This window comes from Drosophila busckii, unplaced genomic scaffold (genome assembly GCF_011750605.1).
Source record: "Drosophila busckii strain San Diego stock center, stock number 13000-0081.31 unplaced genomic scaffold, ASM1175060v1 hic_scaffold_51, whole genome shotgun sequence".
Classification (NCBI taxonomy): Eukaryota; Metazoa; Arthropoda; class Insecta; order Diptera; family Drosophilidae; genus Drosophila; species Drosophila busckii.
In genome coordinates, this window is record NW_022872761.1 from 110,227 (window position 1) to 134,249 (window position 24,023).

The window sequence follows — 24,023 nt, forward strand, 5'->3', positions numbered from 1 at the left end:
TTTGTTGTGTATATGTTTGCGTCAGGGTGAAGGAAACATAGGTATATTTTACTACAGCAAGATATGTAGCTGACTCAAATGGATCATATAACATAACAATTCCGGTTATAAAATTAAATTCCAATATTTACAATTTGAAAACTTTGATTTGAATTAAAAAACATTTATTTACAAATGAAGTATTTTTTTTTCTTTTTTACCAATTACTAATTATAAATAGTATATATCAGCTTTGTCTATCTGGCTTTGCAACTAAACGCAATGCCAAATAAGTAAAAAACTGTTATACTATAAATTTGTATTACTGTAGGTGGACAAATCGCTTAGTGAGATTTGAAGTTATACAATCTGAGCATAAAATAAACGTGATTATGTTAAAACTATAAAAATTAAAATAGCTAAGCTTTTGCAGTGCTTAAATTACTACCTGACATTGGTTATTACAAATAGTACATATACTCATATGGTAGTAAATTTAGTGTTTTGCATATGTAGATGAGCCTAAGTCTATGCCATTTTGCGTTGGTATAATGAAAATACTAATTACTTATTCCAATAAAGTATATAAGGTTGAATACACTTTGTTTTCGTTCCATATTTCAATAATATCGAACTCCGGAATATATGATTGAATACGGAGCGCATAATGCCGCTATCAATAAATTCGTGGACTAAAACTAGCTTATTCCATATAGTCGGAATCATCTTCATTATCCACAAACTCAACTTCAGCGTCACTATCGCTTTCGATGGCTCGACGCTTCTTTGGCGCCGCCTTCTTTTTGGCGCCACCACTGCTGTCCTCATCGCGCTGACGTTTCACTGGTGGACGTTTAACGGGCGATTCATCCTTTTCATCAAAAGTTTTGTCGGCATCATTTGCATCCTCATTTTCGGACTCTAGCAAAGAATAATCAATCTTTTTGCTGGCTGCACGACGACCAGGACGCTCAACAGTACGTTGCACGTCCATTTCAAAGCTTTCATCTTCATCCACACTCTTATCCTGCAATGAAAATTAAATGTTTTTTAAATATATTATTATGCAGAGTAAAATTATTGGAAATTTCGGTTTTAGAGAGTAGAAAATTTATAAGCACTCTTCATGTGGAGTAAGCCATCAAAAGTTACAATTCTACCTACCTTGGCTTTAAAGTTTAACTTGGACTGCTTTAGACCATCATCTTTTTCCTTCTTTACTCGCGGCTTCTTCTCAACTGTTGCTTTGGGCTCTTTCTTAACAACGGGCGATTTTTTAGATTTTGGCGAAGTCTTCTCGGCGCCACCTGCGACAAGCGCATCGAAATCATCAACTTCTTCTGCGACAGATTCCTTCTTCTCGATCTTAACCATCCTATCCAGGTTTCTGGTCCTTGCAACGTTGGCAGCATTGAACCTCTTAATGAGATCTTCAGTGACCTTGAACTTGACATGCTCGCCATCGGGATCTGGGAATATGTCTCCATTGCCTGCCCCCATACTCATCTTGGCCTTTCGGCCTTTGGATGCGGCTGCCTTTTGACCCTTAACAGCTTTGGATTGCTTCAAATTGATGCCTTGCTCCTCTAGGCGCTCCTTCTCCTCCACCTCATTGAGTTTCTCTTCAAGATTATCAAGATCATCCATCCAAAGATGTTGTGGAGTCTTCTTCTTAAGATTATCCAATTCAGTTAACTTGGCATCGCGTTGCTTTAGCAGCTCATTCTTTCGCTCCTCTGTCAACATCCACATAGACATGCCCAACAGATAATCAAACTTCTTGACTTCCGTTAGCTTTTTGAAGGCCTTCTCAGGGTCCACTTCCTTCTTTACCTTCTTGCTGCCGCTACCGGCCGAACTCTGTTCCTCTTCCTCCTCCTCATCATCGTCATCATCATCTCTCTGCGCATCTTCAATCTTAATGCGACGCTGCCATTCTTTTACTGGATCAGGACGATAACCACGCTTGATAAGCTCATCTATCATATTCTTGCGCTGCTTATTCTCAATAACCAACGTCTTTTCACACTTTTCCAAAATAAAACGCGCTTGATCGCTTAGCCTATCCGCCTGTGCTGTAAGCTGACCCACCAGATAATCCTTGCGGCGACAATAGAAGTCCAATCGCAGTTTGTAAAACTCTTTTAGTATATCACCAGGCGAGGGATACCGACGTAAACAGGAATTTTCATCAAATGCGTGCATTTGGTTGATTTGGAACGATGAGGATAACTTGAACTCACGATAGAAACCACCATCTTCACAACGTAGACGGTCAAATTCACCAGGAGCCAATGTAACGACAAAACGTACTGTGGTATCAGTGTGATACTCACGATACTCGGATATAACAGCTTTAATTTTGTCAGTGCCATTGGACAAGGGTTCCAGCACATTTTCTTTATAGTTCTGCGTCCAAACGCCCACAGGCAATTCGGTAATTTCTAAAACGTTATTGGGTAATATTTGTAGATTGCCCGAATGAGCATAACGTCCATCTGACACATATTCCATGGTGCCTTGAAAGTTCTTATACCAAGGATGCAGCTCTTGCGGCTCTTCGCCATTGATCATGCGACGTAAGTTGACAATAAGATCACGAGGGTTATAATTGGTGATTTTTGTGGACCAGCCAGTACCGATACCTTCGGCGCCGTTCACTAGTACCATGGGTATTATGGGTATATACCAAGTGGGTTCAATGCGCTGGCCATCATCTACTTGATACGACAGCAATGGATCATCCAATGGATGATAAATAAGACGCGTCAATGGTGACATCATAGTGAATATATAACGAGCGCTAGCGCTATCCTTGCCACCTGTTAGACGTGTACCGAACTGACCACGGGGCTCTAGTAAATTAATATTGTTCGAGCCCACAAAGTTCTGTGCCAAATTGACAATAGTCATCTGCAATGACACCTCGCCGTGATGATAGGCAGACTGCTCTGCCACAGAGCCAGAGAGTTGTGCCACTTTAACCTCACGTTTGTCGTTACGCTTGAAGCAAGTAAACATAACCTTGCGCTGTCCAGGCTTAAGGCCATCCACCATACTGGGTATGGAACGTTCGTTGTCTGCATTCGAGAACAGCACCAGCTCTAGATTTATAAAATCTGAGTACGACACCGACTTGGTGCCTTTGGTGTAGAGATAACGCTCCGGCAAGCCCAGTTGTTTGCGTCGCTTTACCTCGTCCATGTGATTGGTCAGCCAGGTTTTTCTAGATTCCACATGTTTCTTGGCGAAAGCCATAACAATGTTATCATCATCGACCTGGCCATCATATTTGAAAAGTATACGATGACGATCCATGTCCTGGAAGTACTCCTTAGCCTCTTTTGAGGTTGAAGTACCCAAACCCTTATAGTATTTGATATTGTATGTATGATGATTGGCCGTATCCATCTTCCATTCTTCAAACTCGGGCAGCGAATAGAACGAAATCTCTTCGCCCTTTTTAGTGGCCTTTACAATAGGTGTTATAAACTCCTCCAGGAAGGGCAGACGCAATAATTCTGGCCAATTGGTGTGTATAAAGTTGATTAGCAAACCCTTAATATGCGAGCCGTCCTGATCCTGATCTGTCATAATCATGACCTTGCCATAGCGCAGCGTTTTCAAATCATCCTCAGTAAGATATTTTTTCTTGTATTGCAAGCCAATAATCTTGCAAAGATTGTTAATTTCAGCATTCTCAGTCAACTGCTTAAAAGTAGCCTCTCGCACATTGAGTAGTTTACCGCGCAGCGGAAATACACCGTAATAATTACGACCTATAACACCCAAGCCAGAGACAGCCAAAGACTTGGCTGAGTCTCCCTCAGTGAGTATAAGTGTGCATTTTATCGAGTTCTTAGTGCCTGCCTCGTTGGCATCCTCCAGCTTGGGTATGCCCTTAACTTTATGCGATTTCTTTCCACCTGTTTTGGCAATATCATTCTGCGCCTTGAACTTGGCCCAGGACAGCACAGACTCTACAATGCCCGACTTGGAAACGTTTGTTATAAACTTTTCTGACATAACGCATTTTGAGCCAAAGCCTTTTGCTTGAAGCGTCATGTTCTCTTTGGTCTGTGAGTCAAAGGTGGGATTCTCAATCAAACAATTGACAAACACCCATATATGATTGCGCACTTGGAATGGCTTGATATTAATTCCGTTTTTGTTCTTCTTTTTGAGTACCTCTATGAGCTGTTTGATTATATTGTCCACCACATGGTCGACATGACGCCCACCCTTAGTGGTAGCTATGGAATTGACAAATGAAACCTGTTGAAAGCCGCGATCCGAAGGACAACAGGCCACCTCCCAGCGTTCGCCACAAGCCTCGTAGGTTACCTTAATAGGCTGGCCGGCATCATCATCGGTATTTTTGACAAACAAATCAATGTAGTCTCTGAAGTTCTTCACCGCTAGCTTGGTGCCGTTTAAGAAGACAGAAACGCCCTTTGTGCTAGCAGCCACATCATAGGCGCGACGTGACATTAATGCCACAATATCCTCATCTAGCCTGTCCATCTTAAACTTCTCCAAATCCGGACTAAATGTTATCCTGGTAAAGTCAGTGCCGCTAAAATCCTTTATCTGCAAATTCATATATCGTAATTGAAGCGCAATATTTAAGCCAAATTAAAAAAAAAAAAACTTACTGATGGCTCAGAAGCTTTGCCCATATTGTTCCCCCAGGTCTGCTTAAAGCTCTTCTTATACTGCTTGGTTGCCGTCTCCACTGTAAAGCTGTTTGAGAAAATATTGCACAGCTTTGCGCCATAGCCATTGCGGCCGCCTGTTACCTTTTTCTCATCATCATTGTAGTTGGACGAGGTCAACAAATGACCAAAGATCATCGTCGGCACATACATTTTTTGCTCTTTGTGCATGGTCACAGGTATACCCTGCCCATTGTTCCACACAGAGATAATATTCTTCTCTGGATCTATATCAACTTTAATGGTATTCATATGTCGATCGCGCTGCTTGTTATCAGCTGCATTGACTAATATCTCATCGAAAATCTTGTACAGACCAGGCACAAAGGAAATTTCTCGCTGTTTCATGCGATTGATTTCCGGATCATGTACCCACATCAGCTCCTTGGTGAACTCAACAGAACCTATGTACGAATCAGGACGCAAAAGAATATGCTCTAGTTGCGATTTTTTCTGGTACATCTTTTCGATGGACATCGCGTTCTTGCCGTTCTCCATGTTGAGTTTGTTTATGTAGCTGCTACTCCTGCGTTGCAAATACTGAAAGTAAAACAGAAAATTACTAATAGTTTTAGGTTTTCTTTGATTTGTATTCGATTTCTAATATTAATCATTCAATAATAAATCCTGACATTTTTTTTTATAAATATTTGTTTATAAAGAAAACATAACTGTACCTCAAAGTGGGCTGCATTTATTTGGGAATAACCAAACCTACTCGGAGTTTTGAAAAATGCTTTTTATGTGAGCAGCGTATTAGCCTTGCACGCATTCAAAAATGAAAAGAGCGCGCATTACGCGCGAGTTTGTATACCTTGCCTTGTCTTAAATAGCCCAACGAAGGCGGCAAACAAAATCTAAAGCAACAATAGTCACTCAGTCGAACATTTATACACATTTCACGTTGTAATTATGTAATTTACATTGATCAATATTTCATTTACTTATTTTATGGATACTTCATGTACTTCTATCTAATTTTGTGCGTATGTTTTTTTTTTTGCAGGCTATTTTTATGTGTTTGTGTATCTATGTGAAGCGGCTTTGCCGGCATGCTGCTTAGTTTTGCATGCATCGGTTGGCTTGAAATTAACAATTTGTCTATCTTTTTAAGATTGCAAACTATCAAAGCACATAAATATGATTGATACTTGATTTGCATAGACTTTTTTTTGTATCTTTTGCACACAGCTATACGCATAAAATTATATCTACATCTCAGCGCCATTTTTAATTTGCAAGTGAGACGACGCCGCTGGCAAACTACTTTGCCATAGTTACATTTTTCAACATTAATATTGAGTTTTCACATGCTTTGAAATTTAATAATTAGGTGTTTGAACAATGTCAGCTTACCTTTTTACTTTGTTGCAAAATATTAATGGTTCTTAAACAAAACAGACGCCGCCACCGCACTTTGTTTTATGTTGGGGTGATGTGCGTTAGTCGCTTTAGGTATCGCCTTTTGCTTTTGAAAATTAATGTACAGTACAGCTTAATAATACAAAACACATACCACACAAGCACAACAACACAAAAGACAGCACCAACCCGCGTCTGTCTTTTATTAACTATTTTAGTTAAATGACAACACTACAACAAAGTTTAATTTTCCGTGCTGTACTAGAGCAACAACACTTTCGATAATACCGATATATTCATATTTGCGAATTGTTTTTTTTTAACAATCGATTGTATTTTGTTGGCGATTCATGAAATAAAATCTATATACAGAATTATCGAGTTAATAACAGCAAGAAAACAACATCGGAGGTTTGGCAACCTCTCGAAAAATCTCAATTAAACAAAATCACAATTTAACAATCATAAGCAATAAATTTGTTAAATTTGTATTTTTCATTTAATATTTCTAGAGTATGTAGTTCAATTGTTTTTAAACATCGACGTTGAAATCGTCGATGATTTTGCAGCTCTACTGAGAACCAGTGTAAAAACAATTAGGCGCGCACACTTAATCAGTGCTGGGAGAAATTCATGGGTTAAAATAGCTAAAAAAAAAACGCAACAAATGTGTGTAGCTTCTGCAAAGATACTCCTATTTTATATATATAAACATACCTTAAATGATAAACCCTTCGGAGGAAGCAATTGGCACATATCATCTAAAAAAAAAGTGTGTGAGCAGTGCGAAATATTTCGAGCGAAAGAATTAACAAACGTATTCGATATATCGAGACAGCATGAGTTACAATAGTCGTTGCTTTAGCGCGAAATTTAAAGTGTTTACTGCAGCAAAACTTTGAAACTATTAGTCATATGACACTACTCATTATGACATGATTGTAAAAATCTATTTGCTTTTGCAAATTACATGCTTAGTTAAAATAAATTAAACAAAAATGTTTGCTGTGAAAGGCCATGCTTGCGAAACAAGTTATCTTCCGACCCGGCCCCATGACCTTGACCAACGAGTAATGTATGTACATAGATACATACATATGTAAGTGTGTAGAATTGGAGACACTGTGGCTGCAACAAAACTAGTTTCATATGTAAACAAAGAAAATTCTGGATGTGAGAACAAACAGTTAATGCACAGCATACTATGTCGAATAAATTAGGATAGGTTAGTTCCTGAGTATAGTTAAAAAGCAAGAAGCTCAGCAGCAGCAATTCATAAAGTTATGTAATTAAAGCTCAATGAACTTGCGAGTAAAACGCATACTTTCATGTACATACATACATACATACATATATATATGTACATATGCATGGATGTGGCTGTAATGCAAAAACAAACTCTGTCAAAGTAAAATGATCATTATCAAGATGTGGCCTCTATTATCAAGCCTTCCGCTAGATCTTCACTCTCCCAATTATAAAAAATACTCTACATTCGGGCTTGTGTATTTTGTACATATATTAACAAAAGCATATCATTACAAATATAACAACCACAGGATTCGACAGTTTTAGTCAAAAATTTTATATGAAAAGTGTATGCGAACTTCGTATATACTTATATACAAAAATATGTACTAGTTGTTGTAGAACTTGCTGCTCTTAATTTATCTCGTTGAATACGGGTTTCTGTGAGTGTTATTCTGAGTATGGTTTTGACTGTGGGCATATAATGCTTTGTTCTAAACGTTTTTTGAGTCAGTCTTAATGCAAACTTCTGTCGTCTAAGCCGCAGTTAAAATTGTCTGAGCTCGTATATCATTGTTTTGTTTTTATTTTCTAAGCTGTTATATCTTTTAGGCGACAGTGCGTGATAAGCTTCAATATAGATTAAAAACAGTGTTCAGGTACAATTCTTTGTTTTCTGAAAAAAGAAAAAGTGTTAATGTGCTTAAAATTAAATGATAACACGAGTACTTCAGGGGAAAAAGATATTTAATTCAATAATAATTTCATTTGCATGGACAACTGGTTCTTAGCAAATTTAAAAAAAATGTTAAAAAACATATTTTATGTTGATAAAGATACAAGAGTAATTAATTTACGGAATGTTGCCAAGAGTCATGCTTGTATTAAGGAACAGTCCATGCGAAATTGACCAAAGTGCATTAAAATATAACAGTTCATTAACATTTGAACTTCTCGGTAATTAACGCTAGTTTCGTAAAATTAAAAAAAAATTCACGCCTTTTACTTTCACAGCTTAGTCAAATAGTATTAAAATTGGATATGCAATTAACAGTGCTTACAATCTATAGATTTTGAATTTTGCACTCCGGAATAGACGTGGCAAAGTTCAAAAAATGATTTAAGAACCAAAAACAAAAAAAAAAAATACACTGAAATATCTGAAGCTGCATGTGTAAACAGTAAGGCATGTAAATTCTATTAAATGCACCCAAAGTGCATTTTTTTGACTTGACTCATCATGTCAAAGTCTGTTCATTGTATTTAGTGTCAAATTCTAAAGACAAGCATTTAATAATATGTGAATAGACGATGTACGTGCCAGAATCCGATCAGTGCAAACAGCTAGTCCAGCGTAACAGATTAGAGTTGAGTCGTACTATAACCTTATCAGCTTGTTGAGCAGTTCAGTTGGGGTTCAGGGCATGATTTCGTATATATGTACAATATACAATCAAATACGCGGTGCTATCGCAATTGCCTCTGCTTATAGGCGAGTTGTATGGGATTTAAAACATTTGGCCTGATTTCGATGACAGTCTCAAAGCAAAAGCCAAACAAACAACTTCTGGTGCAAAGAACAAACCAAATACAACTATGGTAAAACATTTGCAAAGCAACATTGTTTATCTAAACCTACAAAATATTAATAGCATTAACAAATGTTTGTAGAGTGTTGTGCGTGCGCGTCAATGTCAAGTGGAACCCACGACAAATATTGTTTACTATTGAGACTCGTGAGGTTAACATTCGCGCTTTACAACTTGTTGTGTTTATTGCCAGTGACCCAATGGAATTGTGAAAATAACGCATCACAGCAAGTTGCAATTGTCAACAAAATTGCTTAGATTAGGTTAACACTTATAAATAATACAACATTCGGTAGGCTATCTATAGAGAGCTTTAATTATGTGTCGGCATTAGTTGAACTTTGATTGACAACCAGATTTATGGTTTACAAATGCTTTAAAGGTATTTAGGTATATGGTTTGACCGACTATGATTCACTGTTCTATTATTTTCTACAATCAACCACAAATCCTTCAAAATTATATATACATCGAAATATATACAATTGTTTTGATTATTCTACTTCAATGTTTTGAAGGCCTCCCTTGAAGTAAGCAGCATGCCTACCATAGAGCACAAATTGAATATTTCGGAGGAAGAAATTCCCGCGAAGATAAGAGTGATAGCCGAAAGCCAAGGGGAGTGTCCAAAGAGCAAACATGAAATTATTGCGCAATTTCGTAACTATATTTCGGGTAGGTATATGAAATCTTAAGTGATTTTCTAACTATTTCCAATTATTTCTTTTGTAGAGCAAAATGAATGCCAGCCACATCGCAATGATGACAAATATCTGCAAAAGTTTCTGCGTGCGCGCTACTGGAAAGTCGAAAATAGTTATCATTTGGTAAGTGCATATAAAATGTAAGTTTATATTTAGATTACTTACTGAACTGTTCATTTTCAATGCAGCTTTGTAATTACTATAAATTTCGTGAGCAGAATAAGCACTACTATGAGAAAGTGCGTCCCATTGATCTCAGGCATGTAGGTGATGAGAACATATTGACTGTAACTCCGTACAGAGATCAACATGGTCATCGTATAATTATCTATCGCTTTGGCATCTGGCGTCCTAGTCAAGTTACAGTTGATGACATATTTAAGGCAACTATTATACTTCAAGAGCTTGGCTCATTGGAACCCATCTCACAGATTGTGGGCGGTGTTGCCATTTTTGACATGAAAAGTCTGGCCTTGGATCACATCCTACATTTGAGCCCTGGAGTAGCACAGAAAATGATTGCACTGCTAGTGGTAGGTATATCATGGAACTGACCTATTGAAACAAATCTATTTATGCTATAATTCGCCATTTTAGACTACCATGCCCATACGTACTGCTGCCTTGCATATTGTCAATCAGAATTGGCTATTTAATGCGGCCTTTAAGTTCTTTAAGCCATTTTTAAATGCGGCCATGCGCGAAAAACTATTTATACATGGCAGTGATATGAACTCCCTGCACAAGCACATTAACCGGGAGAACCTACCTAAGAGGTAAAGTTAAATATACTGAAATTTTTGTATGCACATTATCGATTTATCGGTTTTTGCCTTTAGATATGGTGGCATGCAAGATGATTATTCTTATACGCTGTGGCTAGATATGCTTGATACGCAAGCCTCCAATAGTGAAGTTCATAAGGATATGGAGCAACTGGGCTTTATTTTTGACTAAGATACTCGCAAAACTTGAAACTATTTTATTTTGGTCGTCACTCTATTGTGAATATATGGGTTATACATGCTTTAAATTTTTATACTTTATATATATACAGCTGATATGCACAAAGAGTTTGATTTTATTTACATCAGTCATACACGCAATTCCCAATTTGAGGTTAGGACATGCCCATTTTGAGGTTAGGCTCGAAATAAAATTTTATGCGCCGCACATTTGTTGGCCACACAAGCATCAAACTTAATGTCAAAATTGACAACTGCCTTGAGGCAATAATAATACACAACAACAACAAAATGGACCCCACACAGCAGCGAATCCAATGAGGAAACGAGCCCATATGGAAATTAGTTTCGGCCAGTCTAGGACATTTTTCCACATGTTCATTTTATGCGTTTTATATGTAAAATTACTAAAGGTGCTAGAGCGAGATGGCAGCTGACTGTGATTTGCCGTTATGGTAATTGAGTGTTGGACAACGCATTAAATGCAGTCCAGTCCAGTCCCAACACCCCATCAACCATCTAGCGAAGAGCATAAATATTTTTGCACTCGCCCTCTGACCGTTAGAAATATGTTTGATATTTTTTATTGAATTCATTCCACAATGGGACAGGAAGCAGCGAACAAACAAACAGTAAAAAAGTTCACCCACCCCTCCGCCTCCGCCTGGTCAACGATAGTGAAATTGATTTTGGTGCCAAGGGGTCTCCATTCGGTCACGCAAAAGGCCCCAGCACATAATCTGTATCAGTTGTATAAAAGGCAGCGTCATTTGTGCGATTAAAGCGACAAGATTAAAAAATTTATTGCGCAAATATTTATGGGGGACGGAAAATAGTAAAGAACAGAAGACAAGACAGAAACGGCTGCTGGCATATACAAAATATATGTTGCCTACATCTGGACACTGTCCCGTTATTAGTTCAGTTACAGTAACACGTGTGCTCCGTTCTTTGCCGCCCCTCATTCCCCCATTCCTTCGAGCTTGGCCTTGTGTGAAGGAAATAATATATGACACGCAAACTGAATTTATTTGAGTTTCATTGATATTGGCAGGGCGTGTATGTTTTCTAAATAACTTAAATAACTTAAGTTTTTAAAAAACATAAGCTTTGTACTTACGTGATATTATTGGAATATTTTAAAAATATTTACGTTCGCATGGAATAGGTTATTAAATTTATGTCATCAATGAATGAATTTATCAGCTATTCATCTCCATTTTGTTGAGGTCAAATCGGATTTTTAATATATACCTCAGTATAAACAAATTTACTTAAAGAAGCTTAGTTTCTTGTAAAATGAAACTAACATACGAAATTCTCAGAATAAACTTTAACTGCTTCGGGTATATACATCGCAAGATAAAGTAGGTTCTGAAATAATCTTTAATATCTTGTGGGTCACACAATCAGACGGCCAGCCACAGTCTGAGTATGAGCTACTTCCACTTCCAAACTACTATTCTTAAAGCATTAACGCTGCTTTCGCACTCTGAAATTAACCATATTATACAAGTGCCGCATTTGTGGGCGTTGCCCAGATGTCAACTGTCAGTCAACTCTGACATTTGACATAACGTACCTGACCTTTTTACAAGCACACTTTCACACAGCGAGAAATACTGGCACTCAGGCAGATAGACCGAAGGGTGACATTTGAGCGCAACCCTAAACTGTAAGCGTGCCAGCATTGTAATTGTTTCCTAATGAGCTCTATAACCACTCAGCATCTACTCTAGGCTCACCCTCTCACTTTCACTCACACACAATCGGGCGATTGTCGCTCAACATTCATCAGCCAATGTCGCTGGTTATCAATGAGAGCAGTTTATCATTCATTCATTGGCAGCGAAAGCAACAAAATAAATTATGGCCACCGATTTGTAAACAACACAAAAGTAAACTTTACGGGAGAGAGGTCACCCTTGGAACTAACCATAAATAAAGTGCTGGCAAACATAATTGAAATATTTGCTGTCAATGTGTTGACTTCCGTTCGCATCTTCTGGCCGGAGGCGAAGGTGTAAACTGTATAAATGGCGGCTCGTTATGGCCCTGCTTACCACAAACACCGACCAGACGCAGCTTGGGTGACCACCACGCTTGATATATGGCTACAAAATTTATTTTACTTGCTCTCCTTGGACAGCGCAAATTGTGCGTGCCGGAGAAGTCATAATGGTTTAACTCGAGATTAAGCTATAAGCATTGCTTGATGGTGGGTATTCGATATGGTGTGCGATAATTTTATGAAGATGACGACAAGCTGATCTCTTAAATACTTAAACATTTTGTCTTTTGACGAAATACATAAGATGTAAATTAGTTATTGTAAAAACCTTAATCGTTAGCATTGTTAAATTTTAGCTAGGATTTATTTACTTATGATTCATATCTCTCTTCTTATTCAAACTTTGAGAACTACACTAAATTCTAGTTCTAAATTCTGAACTCTAGTTCAGATAATCATTATTATATTATAAATAGTAATTTATAAATACATTTTAGCATACAAATTGGTTTCATTGGGAAATATTGAGATGTTGAGGTGTTTTCTTTATTTATCTAAATTTCGTATACTTATATACAAGATTATTCAATAGTTATAATGGAAAGAGTACAGAAGATGTTTTTTCCAAACACTTTCAGCATCAGAAAAATGAATTGCCTAACAATATATTGATTGAAGGCAAAAGTGTTTTCTTGACAAATCAAAATTCTCTATATGCATATTTTAAATTTCATGGCTATAGATTAATTAAGTGAAGAAAACACCACAGGTAAACATTAATATATAGAAACTTGAAAAACTCTTTAAAATACTCAAATTGTCTACCTACCACACAAAACGCCTTCCCTACCTCCTCTCACTTAGGCTTACGCCTCAATAAACCCGCCCGTGGAGTGCAAAATTTCATTGCCTAGCAGACAGGCGTCGTTCTGGCTGCACTCGTTGCGAGTTTGGAGTGGGGAAATCATAGTACAATGTAAATTTGGAGAGCATGTCAACGCTGCCATCGATTTTCTGTTGATTTACGAGAAATTATTTGTGATAAAACACGATATACTTCATGCTTAAAGTGCACTCCAGGAGACGAAGCCTGAAGAGTCGAAGGATAAACTGAGAATGCTGGTTGACTGGCGCAATCAATCGCATCAGACTAAAGTTTGTGGCGACATATGACATGCAGTGCGCTTTTAATGCTGCTTAATCCGGCGTAATAAACATGGTTGTACGCAAATTTCGCGCGTAATATGCGGGAAATGATTGTGTTATGCGACTGTGAATCAATTGAAATGCAATTGAATAGAATCGCTGGCAAATATTTGACAGGATTTAGAATGGGGCAATCATATAGAGAGAGCTTGTCTGTCGTTCTGTTGCATAAAGTATCACAAAATCCACAACAAGTCAACAAACAAATAAAACTTGAGCCGCATGCTTAGTTGTAAATGAGAAAAGAATCCACAGCGTACTTTGGGGATACTTATAAGGGCTTAGTGTAAATACAGTACAGCATCCCTTTAAAGCCGCAGACTCGAAAATAACAGTAGCACGTGCTATTCCAGAATATAAAATATATAGTTAATTCTTTAATTATCAAATTATAATATTTTTAAGAAACAAAAACAAAAAAATTATTTTTAAAAGCATAAAAATTAAAAATTCGTTTTACTCTTGTTTTCCAATTTTAATTTAACATATCTTTTTTATACACTTTGACATTTTTGTAAAAAATGGAAAAAGGGTATTATGAAGTGATTTTAATCCTAAAATTATATCGAACAGCTGCATATCTTTTTCCTTCAACAATTTGCATCATTTATGCCGAGCTAAATTGGATGAGTTTCTTTTAGTATTACTGCAGAACCAAATTTGGTATGTAGGTCCTCCCCCCTCCCCCGCAAATCGAAAAAAAAACATAACACCTAAATAATTCTTTTAAAATCTAAAAAAAATCACAAAATTACCTAGTTATGTTTTCGAGCTACATGGTGAAAGCAAAGTATATATCCGACTAGATACGACTGTTTGAGCGTCAAGAACGAGACTATAAGAACTAGAGCTAACAAATTTAAACCAGAACCCCAAAACGCGTTGCAAGATTGGGGAAAACCCAAAAACCCAATCAGGCCTGGTATTTGTTTAAATATAATAGTTAAAAAGATAAATAGATCTTTTAGTAATACAATCAGAGGCCTCTGTGTTGCTAACAGAGTAAAGTTTGTTGTAATCAGCACAGAGTACTCGAAAGGGTCTATGCAGTAAATAATTAGTTGTACAAACGTTAAGTGATACAACAAAAATCGAGTATACCTAGCAGGAACTGTGAAATTAAGTTGACTCAACAAGTATGAGGAGTCAATTTCCCTTTTAACTAATTTAAACATAAACACGACGCCTAACATAATACGGCGGTTAGCTAATGATAGGAGATTAATTAAAAGTAGACGATTAGTATAAGATGGCAAATCAACTCCTAGAACCCAGTTAAAGCCTCGCAAAGCAAATAATAAAAATTTTTTTTTGACAGATTCAATACTATTCTGGTGTTTTGGATATATCTTTTGATAAAGCCGAGAACTTGAATTGCCTTATTGACAGTTAGGGAAACATGCTTGTCAAACATTAGCTTACTATCAAAGAGACTACCTAAGTCATTTACTTCTGCTAATCTATTGAGAGGTAACTGATCAATGTGGTAGTTGACTATGTGAGGCGAGTGTCTATGGAAGGACATTATTATACATTTATTTACACCAATTGACAAAGCGGTCAAGATCTGTCTGCAAGAAACTACTACCTGACATAGGCATAGTTTCCCATAATCAGAATACATTAGAACGTTTGAATTCACAATGACCGAGGGCAGATCATTGATAAATAGATTAAAAAGCAACGGTCCAATGGGACTACCCTGAGGAACTCTAGAACACTGGCTTGGAAACCGCTGACTTGAAAACTACCTTTCAAATCAAATAAAATTATTCATTGAAGATACTGCATTATTACTCGGAGTTAGCTATTGTGGTTCTATGGTGTAATGGTTAGCACTTTGGACTCTGAATCCAGCGATCCGAGTTCAAGTCTCGGTAGAACCTAAAAGTGGTAGAATTAGTTTTTTTTTATTTAATTTAAATTGTTGTAAAATCATTAAACACAGTAGTCTTATAGATTGATATCGCCTAAGAGTTGAGCACCATTTTATTTAATCTGGTACAAAAAGCTATTGCATACTTTGAAGGGAAAATAAACCATAAAAAATTCAACGCTTAAATTTACATACACTTTTTATTTAAGCCCGCACCTCCACCCTAAACCACCAACTGAGTAAAGGCCAAACACCAACACGTGTTCTTCCATTTGCCCCAGCACCTGCCCGCCTGGAACTCTTACCCACTGCTCGTTATTAAAATATTTTAATTGGCCACTCGCAAATATTTGCACACCTTTAACCCTTTTTAATATGCCTAAGTGCAGCAGTTATCTCTGGAATTGCGACTATGTTGACTTTCAGCCGCAGTCGAAGTTAAATCTCAGCTCGAAATGAAAACAAAAAAGATTACAACAACAAAAAAAAGCAAGAAAAAACCAAATGGAGCATGCACAGGAGAATAATTCGATTGTGTTCAATTTAATTTTGACAAGCTTCAGTGGCACAGCAAACCAATCCAAGCCGAAGACCGAAGACTTTTGCCTCCCCTCGAAGGGTTGGAGTTATTTGGGTGAGGCGGCAGTTGATTTGATTTTGTTTTATGTTTCCTGCAGGCAGGACTCTCCCCTGACTGGTGACACAACTGCCAGCTTACTAGTTGGACCACGGGGAGGTTATAAGCATGTCTCAGAGTAAGAGTTGGTCTGAAATGCAGAGATTTTGTGGTCAGTTTTTTGTGGCTTAGCTAAGATGAGTACAAATAGATAGTTTGTAAGCCTAAAGATTGGCAAACCACTTGGGCATAGATTTACAGCAATTGATAAACTTTACCAAATGCTTTTCTTTCAGGCAAAATAATTTAGACATATTTGTTATAGGTATATAAAGCCGGAAGTCATAAACTTTTTACTTATATCCATATACATATGAACATACATATTTAAATATGAAGACGAGTAGGTTTCTGCTTATATTGATATTATTGTTTAAATGTTGGAAAAGCGGCATTAGCTATAATCTGCATTAAGAATCATATTGGATGTATCGATTTTCAATTGTTAGCCCACATTTTGTGACTCCCATTGGATTACACCCTGGGCCGGAATAAAAAACTTGTTGCACACAAGTTGCGGCAATAAACCACAGCGTCCAGATCACATACATATCTCACAACAATATTACATAACCGAATCGCAAAATCTGTTTGGTTTCGGCAGCCAAAACATTTGCACAAGACTCACACACACAAGAAAAGCAAAAAAAACAGCAACAAATTAAAATAAAACAAGAATACATTCAACGCCCATGTCCAATGTCCAAAAACGGACTCAACGTATACCGAGGGTACAAGGGTACGAAAGAATTTTTGCTGAGCCAGCAACATGCACCTGTGCATTGCAAAATCCTTTACACAAGCCAAACCAAAGCAAACACCGTCACACACACACACACACACACACACACATACATACATGCATGTCTGTGTATGCTTGGATGTATAAGCAAAACAAATCGAGCGACTTATCAGCACTAAAGCATCTCTCCTATTGACTTATGCAGTGGAAACTGGAACAATGGATGCTCCAACAGAATATCGAGCGTGAGCTGCGCTTCCAATGCGAGCGCCAACCAAACTTTGGCTAGCAAATGGAAAGCTTATATCAAAATAGACAGCTTCAGTAGCGTGGGGGGCTATGTAGGAATTTTCTGTGGTAGTTTCTCATAAATATTCACACACACACACTTACACATACATATGTACATGCTAGCTGTATGCCAGGGCCAGCAGCAAGTGGGCGGAGCCGTGACAACATAAGGTGTGCTTGTCTGTGTGAATTGCCGACAATTCAAGTGTATGTGTGCCATTTGTTTTTTATGCACTCCATGGCAATTCAAAAACGCCTACTTTAAGAATAGCAACAACAACAACCACAACCACCACCGAAAGCAGCAAGCAAGCAAACATACATAAATGAGAGAGAACGCGCGAGAGAGTGACAGGGAGAGTAGAGCTTTCAGTGTTTGCTCTTATGCTCCTGCACAGTGTGTTGAAAAACAAATAGGATGCGTAACGCCCACACATACGCGAGTATAACATAAGCTCCTGTTTAATATCTTATGAGCTCAGGGCCGAAAGCTTACAGATCTGCTAACTTGCTTTGGTTTGGTTTTTTTTAATTTTTCTCGCGTCTATGAAACAGATCTTGCCAGCGACACATACATATGTTTGCAATAATTTTGGTCAGGAAATACAAACATTAATAACTAAGAAATGTGGTGTTTTTTAATTTTCAACCGACAATTACAAGTTGCCTTTGAAACTTTCAACTTGAAGCCCAATTCTATGGGTGTTACGCATCTTGTTGTTTCTATAGTCTCTTATAAAATATTTGCTAGTAATGGCAGCGCAAAAATTTTCAAATACAAAAATGTCGACAGACTCGATTGCGTGAATGTTCATCGCTTTGCAGTCCACTGTGCAATGAGCACCATTCTCATTTGTTTGCCGAAACGAAGAGCGCCAACTGAGAGCGCTAAAAGGGTGTTCAAATGCCCATGGCGGGTGCTGTGCTCTTAGCAGCAATATGTGCGCTTGTTGTTGCTGCTCTCGTCTTGTTGTTGGCCAAGAGCCGAGAGCCGAGAGCCGAGAGCTTTCCAATGCCAGCAGGAGACTCAACAGCGAATAGCGTGCAAGCTTGCTTTTGTGTTGGGAGCTGTTGTCAACGTTGGTCTCATAAATATACATACGTGTTTGTATGTGTGTGTGATGATGCGCGCGTTTCGGCCATTCTGCAGTCAGGGCCACCCTTCAGGCATCCACTTGGCTAAACTCAGACTCAGTCGTTACCGTTAACTCTTTGAAAGTGGACGCAACGAGCGGCAATAACGACGCGAACGCGCCAAAGAAAAATTGAATTTAAAAAAAATTATTAAAAAAATAGCCAGCTAATAAGTTAAATCACAATTTTATAATAAATAGAGTAAAGTGCAGTGTCCAAGTGAAAGTGCGCGTAAACGCAAACAAGAAAGCCAATCCAATCCCCTCCTGCGCTGTAACGTTAAAAACAGAGTTGCATGTGAAACGGCGCTCCAATGAAAATGGAAGATCCCACCATCGCCGACACATATGTGCAAGAGTTTAATTTGGATCATCTGGGTGTAGGCGTTGCCGGCAATTCTGTAACAGCTCTGACGCCCGTAGTAGCTGTGGGTCATGTGAAGCGCGAAGATCACAGTCCGCCGCAGCCAGTCAAATGGACAACAGTGCATGGCGCCGATCCGCCAGCAGATGATGAATCTGAGCCCATGCCCCAACCGCTGCCCATATCCGTAGTCGATGGCCCTGGCCCTGGCCCTGGCGGTGATGTCTCCCAGCTGGCATCCGTATCGCACATTAAGCTGCGTTCCTTTTCGGGCCACCAATGGCACATGGACGAGCGCCGCTTGCAGCCGCTAAGTCCGCCGCCTGAAGGCTACGTGGGCGGTCCCATGGGCGGTCAAGCTGTGCTGGTGAATACAACCTCCTCCTCAACTTCCTCTGCTGCGGCCGTGGCTGTTGCTGCTGCTGCAGTTGCCGCCACCTCCTCGGTGCCGGTGGGCGTGCCCTCCACACCGCCAGAGACGCCGCCAGTTGTGGGCTCGCCCACAGGCAGCAGCAGCTGCCCCAGCCAGGCCTATGCGCATCATTATCACGCCGGACGCACTGCTGCCAGCGCCAATGTAGCAGCAGTGGGTCTTAGCCAGGAGATGATGTGGCTGCCCAACTCCATGCGCACGGATCAACAGCCGCTGGACCTACGCCCGCTGGCCTGTCCCGGCTCACAAGAGGAGGCAGAGGAGTGGGAGCGCCAGCGGGAGTATGCTATGCATTTGGCTGCCTCACATCATCATGGACATCCGCTCATGCAAAGCCATCATCCGGCGCGTCATATGCAGGCGCAGCTGCCCACACACCATGCACACCATCATTTTCACAGCCTCGAACACCCGCTGCCCATCAACATGCACTCCAACTCAAACAACTCCTATGCCGGCAGTCCAGCACCTGGCGCCGGCACCGGCACCCTTACTGGCCAACTGACATTCTCCAATTGCGGTCCGCAGCTGGCCTCAACGGGCAGCAGCAGTGGCGCCAGCAGCGGCTCCAATTCGCGCGGCTGTGTTCGGTCCCTGATGCAGCCCTGTCGCCCGCTCTCGGCCAGCTCGACACGCTCCTCCATAAACTCGCCGCGCACCTGTGGCGGCTACAGCAATGCCACCACCGAGGATCCGCTGGACGATGATCAGCTGACGAGCTTGACGGTGCGTGAGCTGAACAAGCGTCTGCATGGCTGCCCACGCGAGGAGGTAGTGCGTCTCAAGCAGAAGCGGCGCACGCTGAAGAACCGCGGCTACGCACAGAACTGTCGCTCCAAGCGCCTGCACCAACGGCACGAACTGGAGAAGGCCAATCGTGTGCTCAATCAGGATCTGCATCGACTCAAGCTCGAGTATTCACGCGTCTGTCAGGAGCGGGATGCGCTCGTCCAGCGTCTGCAGCAGCAGCAGCGAACGAGCGCCGCTGCCGCTGACAGCCAAAGCTCACCGGAGTTTTATCTATGACGCCAACTGGCGGCGGCCTCAACAGCTTCCACCAACAACAACAACAATAGCTCCTCGCATCAGCTGCAGCAGCCGCACCAGCTGCAGTTGCCACAACAAGAACAACAACAACAACAACATCGTGCCTCGCAATTACACACGCATACACACACACAGTGGCCGCCACAGCAGGTTGTCAACTAGGTGGATACCATGAGAAGAGTTCGATAAATTGAGCAAGAACGTAGAGCAAATAGAGCACAAGAGTTTTACAACAATTTTAAAACATTTCTCTAAAATTAATTTTGTCTGATTTTTGTTAAGGTCAGTTTCCATATCATCTTATGTATATCGAAAAAGATCTATCATGGCATCTCCTTAGAACTTGAAGCTATCTCACTCTGCATTTATTCCATACAGTTTTCCATTGGAGCATTTTTTCGCTGACAATAACGTTATACTTACTATTTCACAACTAATTTAAGTTCTTGTTAGGTTTGTGGATCGTTGCGATTTGTTGCGGTTTGCACTTTGGCTGATAATCATTTTTTGTAGCGTGAAGTCGCACAATCCGAGCAAACAAAAATAAAATTATTATGTATACGTGCATACACATATAGTATATATATGTAGTTATATTTAAATATACTTTGTATATTTTACTTTCAGCTGCTGATTAATGATCAATCGACCGATCACAACATTGTATTACAAATTACGAGTTAGTAACAGACGCTTATTTGTTGATTAGTTATAGCTTTAGTTTTTTCTAGTGTTAAGAGCATAATATCATTAAATGCGACCCCCTTGCTGGGGTGTAGACAAATAAACAAGCATGGGCTCTGAATTCGTTTTTGTACCACAGTTCTACTTCTAACTACAAGTATACTCAAAACAAAAGCAATAACAAACTAAAGGTTGTACTTATTATTTTATTATATGCTAAACTCAAGCACTCAATGCAATAAAAATTATTCTGCATTTGCAACTGCAACTACAACTACAACAAGTCCTATACATGTAATAAACTCGATGAGGCATAATAAACATTTCAATAAATAAATCATTGTAAATAGATATAAAAATGTGTATAAATTTAAGCTTAACATTCGCTGTCTGTCTTTACAATTAATTATTGAAGAATACGATACTGAATACAACAAATTGTGAGTAGCTCTTAAGTGTGCATAATAAAACAATTAGTAATAAATGCAAAACACTCTAAAATAAAAATCCACATAATCGCTATGTTTTATTTTAAACACCTCGTTTCTATATTCTTGTCAACAGTGTGTTCGGGAATTGAAGCTGCATTATCTTATTTACATCTGGAAAACTAAATGTATCAAAATTTGGGTATGAATCCGCTAATAAAGTGAGAAGGAAGCTAGAAAAATTAACTTAGCTAGAAAATATTAAATTGCCTAATTACTAAAGTATAAATTTCAAAAATTTATTGAAGTCAGAAAAAGAAAAGTAGACGAGATCATATTGTATATTTATTATTTTATGTTATCTTTTTTTTTTATTTTTTTTTTTAAATTCTTAGTATTACATATTTGAGGGAACTGGCAGAGAAACGAAATATTTTATATAATGTGATATAATGTGTGCCCCAATTGAGGGTGCTGGAACGATTATTTCTCGAGTCATAAATAATATGGTTTCATACAAAATTTCTCTGTCTCTAAATTTTAATATTAAATTTATCTTTTGATAAATGCGAACGAAAAATGAATGTCAACGAAATAATAACTGAAATCTCTTTCAAAAGTTAGTTAGTTTCCAATATTTGTCTTCCAACGAATTTTAGCCAGCGTTGAATAAGATCTATTCAAACCCAAAAGTAAAATACCGACTATTATTATTGAAATATTATTATTTCGAACTGATTTTGAACAGTACAGTACTATAGTTTCTTTTCTAAAATATAATAAATAATTGTGAGTCAATAGATCAGCTGACTTAGGAAAGTCAGTCCGCAAAGAAATTCATGCAGAGTACTTTTGGGTTTGTTTTGCTTAGGGAGTCCGGATTCCAGTGAAGCATAATTTGTTGTGTGGTCTGGCGGCATTGATAAAGCTACTGGCCACAAGCAACAGTTGCAAAACTTGATATGCTAATGTAAACAAATTGAGAAAATTATTGCTCCCCGACTACAATCAAGTCCAAGTGCAGAGGTCCAAAAAAAAATAAAAAAAAAACTGAAAAAATGTGTCAACAAACAAACCATTGCCACTTGCGCTTAATGAAGGCACAAATGCCGCTGGAGCGATCTGGCATTGAATTACAGCCCTGTATGGCAGAAGATCAACAAATGGCGCTCAATAGGGAGCTCAACAGGCTAAAGCGTAATTCGGTGAAGTGGATGGGTTCACTCTCTGCAGTCTGCCGTCTGGGTTTAGTTTTTCTTTTCTTAGTAAGATTTTCAGTTTTATTCATCGGGTGACGCCAAAATTTCAAATTGTTTATTTGTACACATTTTGTTACTGTTTCCAATTCAAATTCGAATTGTGGCTGTTGTTTTATTATTGGTTTACTCTTATATGGATTTCCTGCCTTCCAGCGAACTAAATACCACAAAATGTCGGGCTGGTCTTTATATAAAATAGGCTCCGTCAACAGCACCCTGATGTTGCGCAAGAATTTTTGTTGATTTTGATTTATATGTATGTGCTTCAATATGTTTGCTTGTCCGTCAAGTGGTCATTTTTTTTTGATTTCTTTTTTTATACACTTTGACAATAAGAGGGAAGGGAAAGGGCATCATGAAGTTGTTCGAGTGCATGTAACAGTCAGATGGGGGCGTGTCATAACTGCGTCGATGTAACTATGTCCGTCTGTCTGTATGAGCAACAAGAAATCAGAGACTATAAGAGCTAGTGAAGCCAAATTTGGTTTGTGGCTTCCTCTCCTTCAAAAGCTTATATTTATATATATATTTTCCCCCCTCCCCCTATTCAAAGAAAAAGTTTGCAACGCCGAACTTTTATTTTAATTTCACCTATGCGATGTTCCCGTCAAAGTGTATCGAAAAGCTAGGTGCGCCAACTTTAATGTGTTCTTGCTTTCGCTGTTCTTGTTTTTATTGTTATTATTTATTTGCTTGTTGGCCCTAGCAGGAAGTGTCAAATTACAAGTTTGCCATGAAAGCGGCGCATGCAATACTTCTTCAGTCGCTGGAGTTCCAGAAAATAAGGAAACTAGAAACAACAAACATTCAGTTTGCTGGCTTGCTTGTTATCAGCTGGGGACTATTCGAATAAACTTCTTATTGCAAAGCTAGGATATTGATATTTAGATATTTATGTTAGTTATTACTTTCAAAGCTTAAGCTATAACGCAAAACATAATCTACTTTAAAATAATTTTTATAACAAAATTCTAAGTCGGCCCAATGTAGCTTAAAATAAATATTTTGGAGGCTGCTAATGCAAATTTATAGTAAGCTTTACTCCTCATTAGCTGAAATATTATTGTGATGTTTCCTATAGTTATAAAGATATTACGAAATGTTGACAAAAGTGGCGCTATATAAGAACCGCATTTTGAATAAATACTAATTTCAGCATACATAGATATTATGATTTTTATATTTTTTAGTTAAATTAAACGTGAACATCTCCAGTTTCCAGACATATCCTAAGTCTTTGTAAATCTTAGCAATATTGTGATGTTTATTCAGCTTAGCTCAAAGTAATCGCAGCTTAAGCACTGCGACATT

General features: G+C 38.6%; 3 protein-coding genes and 1 non-coding gene across 6 annotated transcripts; 3 read left to right on the forward strand and 1 right to left on the reverse strand.

The window, feature by feature from the left end:
* Window positions 1-339: 339 nt before the first annotated feature.
* Window positions 340-6,313, reverse strand: LOC108608374 (DNA topoisomerase 2). The gene is made up of 4 exons (XM_017999720.2): window positions 6,051-6,313; window positions 4,635-5,234; window positions 1,144-4,569; window positions 340-1,006 (listed from the first exon to the last, which is right to left on the reverse strand). Exons 2-4 carry the CDS (start codon window positions 5,190-5,192, stop codon window positions 683-685), a joined length of 4,308 nt encoding a protein of 1,435 aa, XP_017855209.1. The 5' UTR covers window positions 5,193-5,234; window positions 6,051-6,313; the 3' UTR covers window positions 340-682.
* Window positions 6,314-7,828: 1,515 nt separating this feature from the next.
* LOC108599645 (alpha-tocopherol transfer protein-like) lies at window positions 7,829-10,630 on the forward strand. 3 transcript variants are annotated; one of them, XM_017986631.2, is made up of 6 exons: window positions 7,829-7,963; window positions 9,412-9,568; window positions 9,626-9,720; window positions 9,786-10,130; window positions 10,195-10,373; window positions 10,437-10,630. In XM_017986631.2, the coding sequence occupies exons 2-6, from the start codon at window positions 9,433-9,435 to the stop codon at window positions 10,552-10,554; spliced, it is 873 nt and encodes a 290-aa protein (XP_017842120.2). In that variant the 5' UTR covers window positions 7,829-7,963; window positions 9,412-9,432; the 3' UTR covers window positions 10,555-10,630. The 3 variants fall into 3 exon arrangements, with proteins under 3 accessions (XP_017842120.2, XP_017842129.2, XP_017842113.2); XM_017986640.2 differs by lacking the exon at window positions 7,829-7,963 and adding an exon at window positions 8,139-8,261; XM_017986624.2 differs by lacking the exon at window positions 7,829-7,963 and adding an exon at window positions 8,711-8,903.
* A 4,963-nt stretch (window positions 10,631-15,593) lies between these two features.
* On the forward strand, window positions 15,594-15,665 carry Trnaq-cug. Its single transcript has one exon. It is a non-coding gene; the product is annotated as a tRNA-Gln (tRNA).
* A 3,012-nt stretch (window positions 15,666-18,677) lies between these two features.
* Window positions 18,678-20,901, forward strand: LOC108599458 (transcription factor MafB). The gene has a single exon (XM_017986297.2). The coding sequence runs from the start codon at window positions 18,812-18,814 to the stop codon at window positions 20,318-20,320; it is 1,509 nt and encodes a 502-aa protein (XP_017841786.1). The 5' UTR covers window positions 18,678-18,811; the 3' UTR covers window positions 20,321-20,901.
* Window positions 20,902-24,023: the final 3,122 nt, after the last annotated feature.

Bases quoted from the DNA above. Each gene is read 5' to 3' on its own strand.
- LOC108599645 (XM_017986624.2), top strand. The intron at 9,569-9,625 runs GTAGGTATATGA...TTTCTTTTGTAG, and splicing joins ATTTCGTAACTATATTTCGG to AGCAAAATGAATGCCAGCCA. The intron at 9,721-9,785 runs GTAAGTGCATAT...TTTTCAATGCAG, and splicing joins TCGAAAATAGTTATCATTTG to CTTTGTAATTACTATAAATT.
- LOC108599458 (XM_017986297.2), top strand. From the start codon at position 18,812: ATGAAAATGGAAGATCCCACCATCGCCGACACATATGTGCAAGAGTTT.
- LOC108608374 (XM_017999720.2), bottom strand. From the start codon at position 5,192: ATGGAGAACGGCAAGAACGCGATGTCCATCGAAAAGATGTACCAGAAA. The intron at 4,570-4,634 runs GTAAGTTTTTTT...ATGAATTTGCAG, and splicing joins GCAAAGCTTCTGAGCCATCA to ATAAAGGATTTTAGCGGCAC. The intron at 1,007-1,143 runs GTAGGTAGAATT...TTTTCATTGCAG, and splicing joins AGTTAAACTTTAAAGCCAAG to GATAAGAGTGTGGATGAAGA.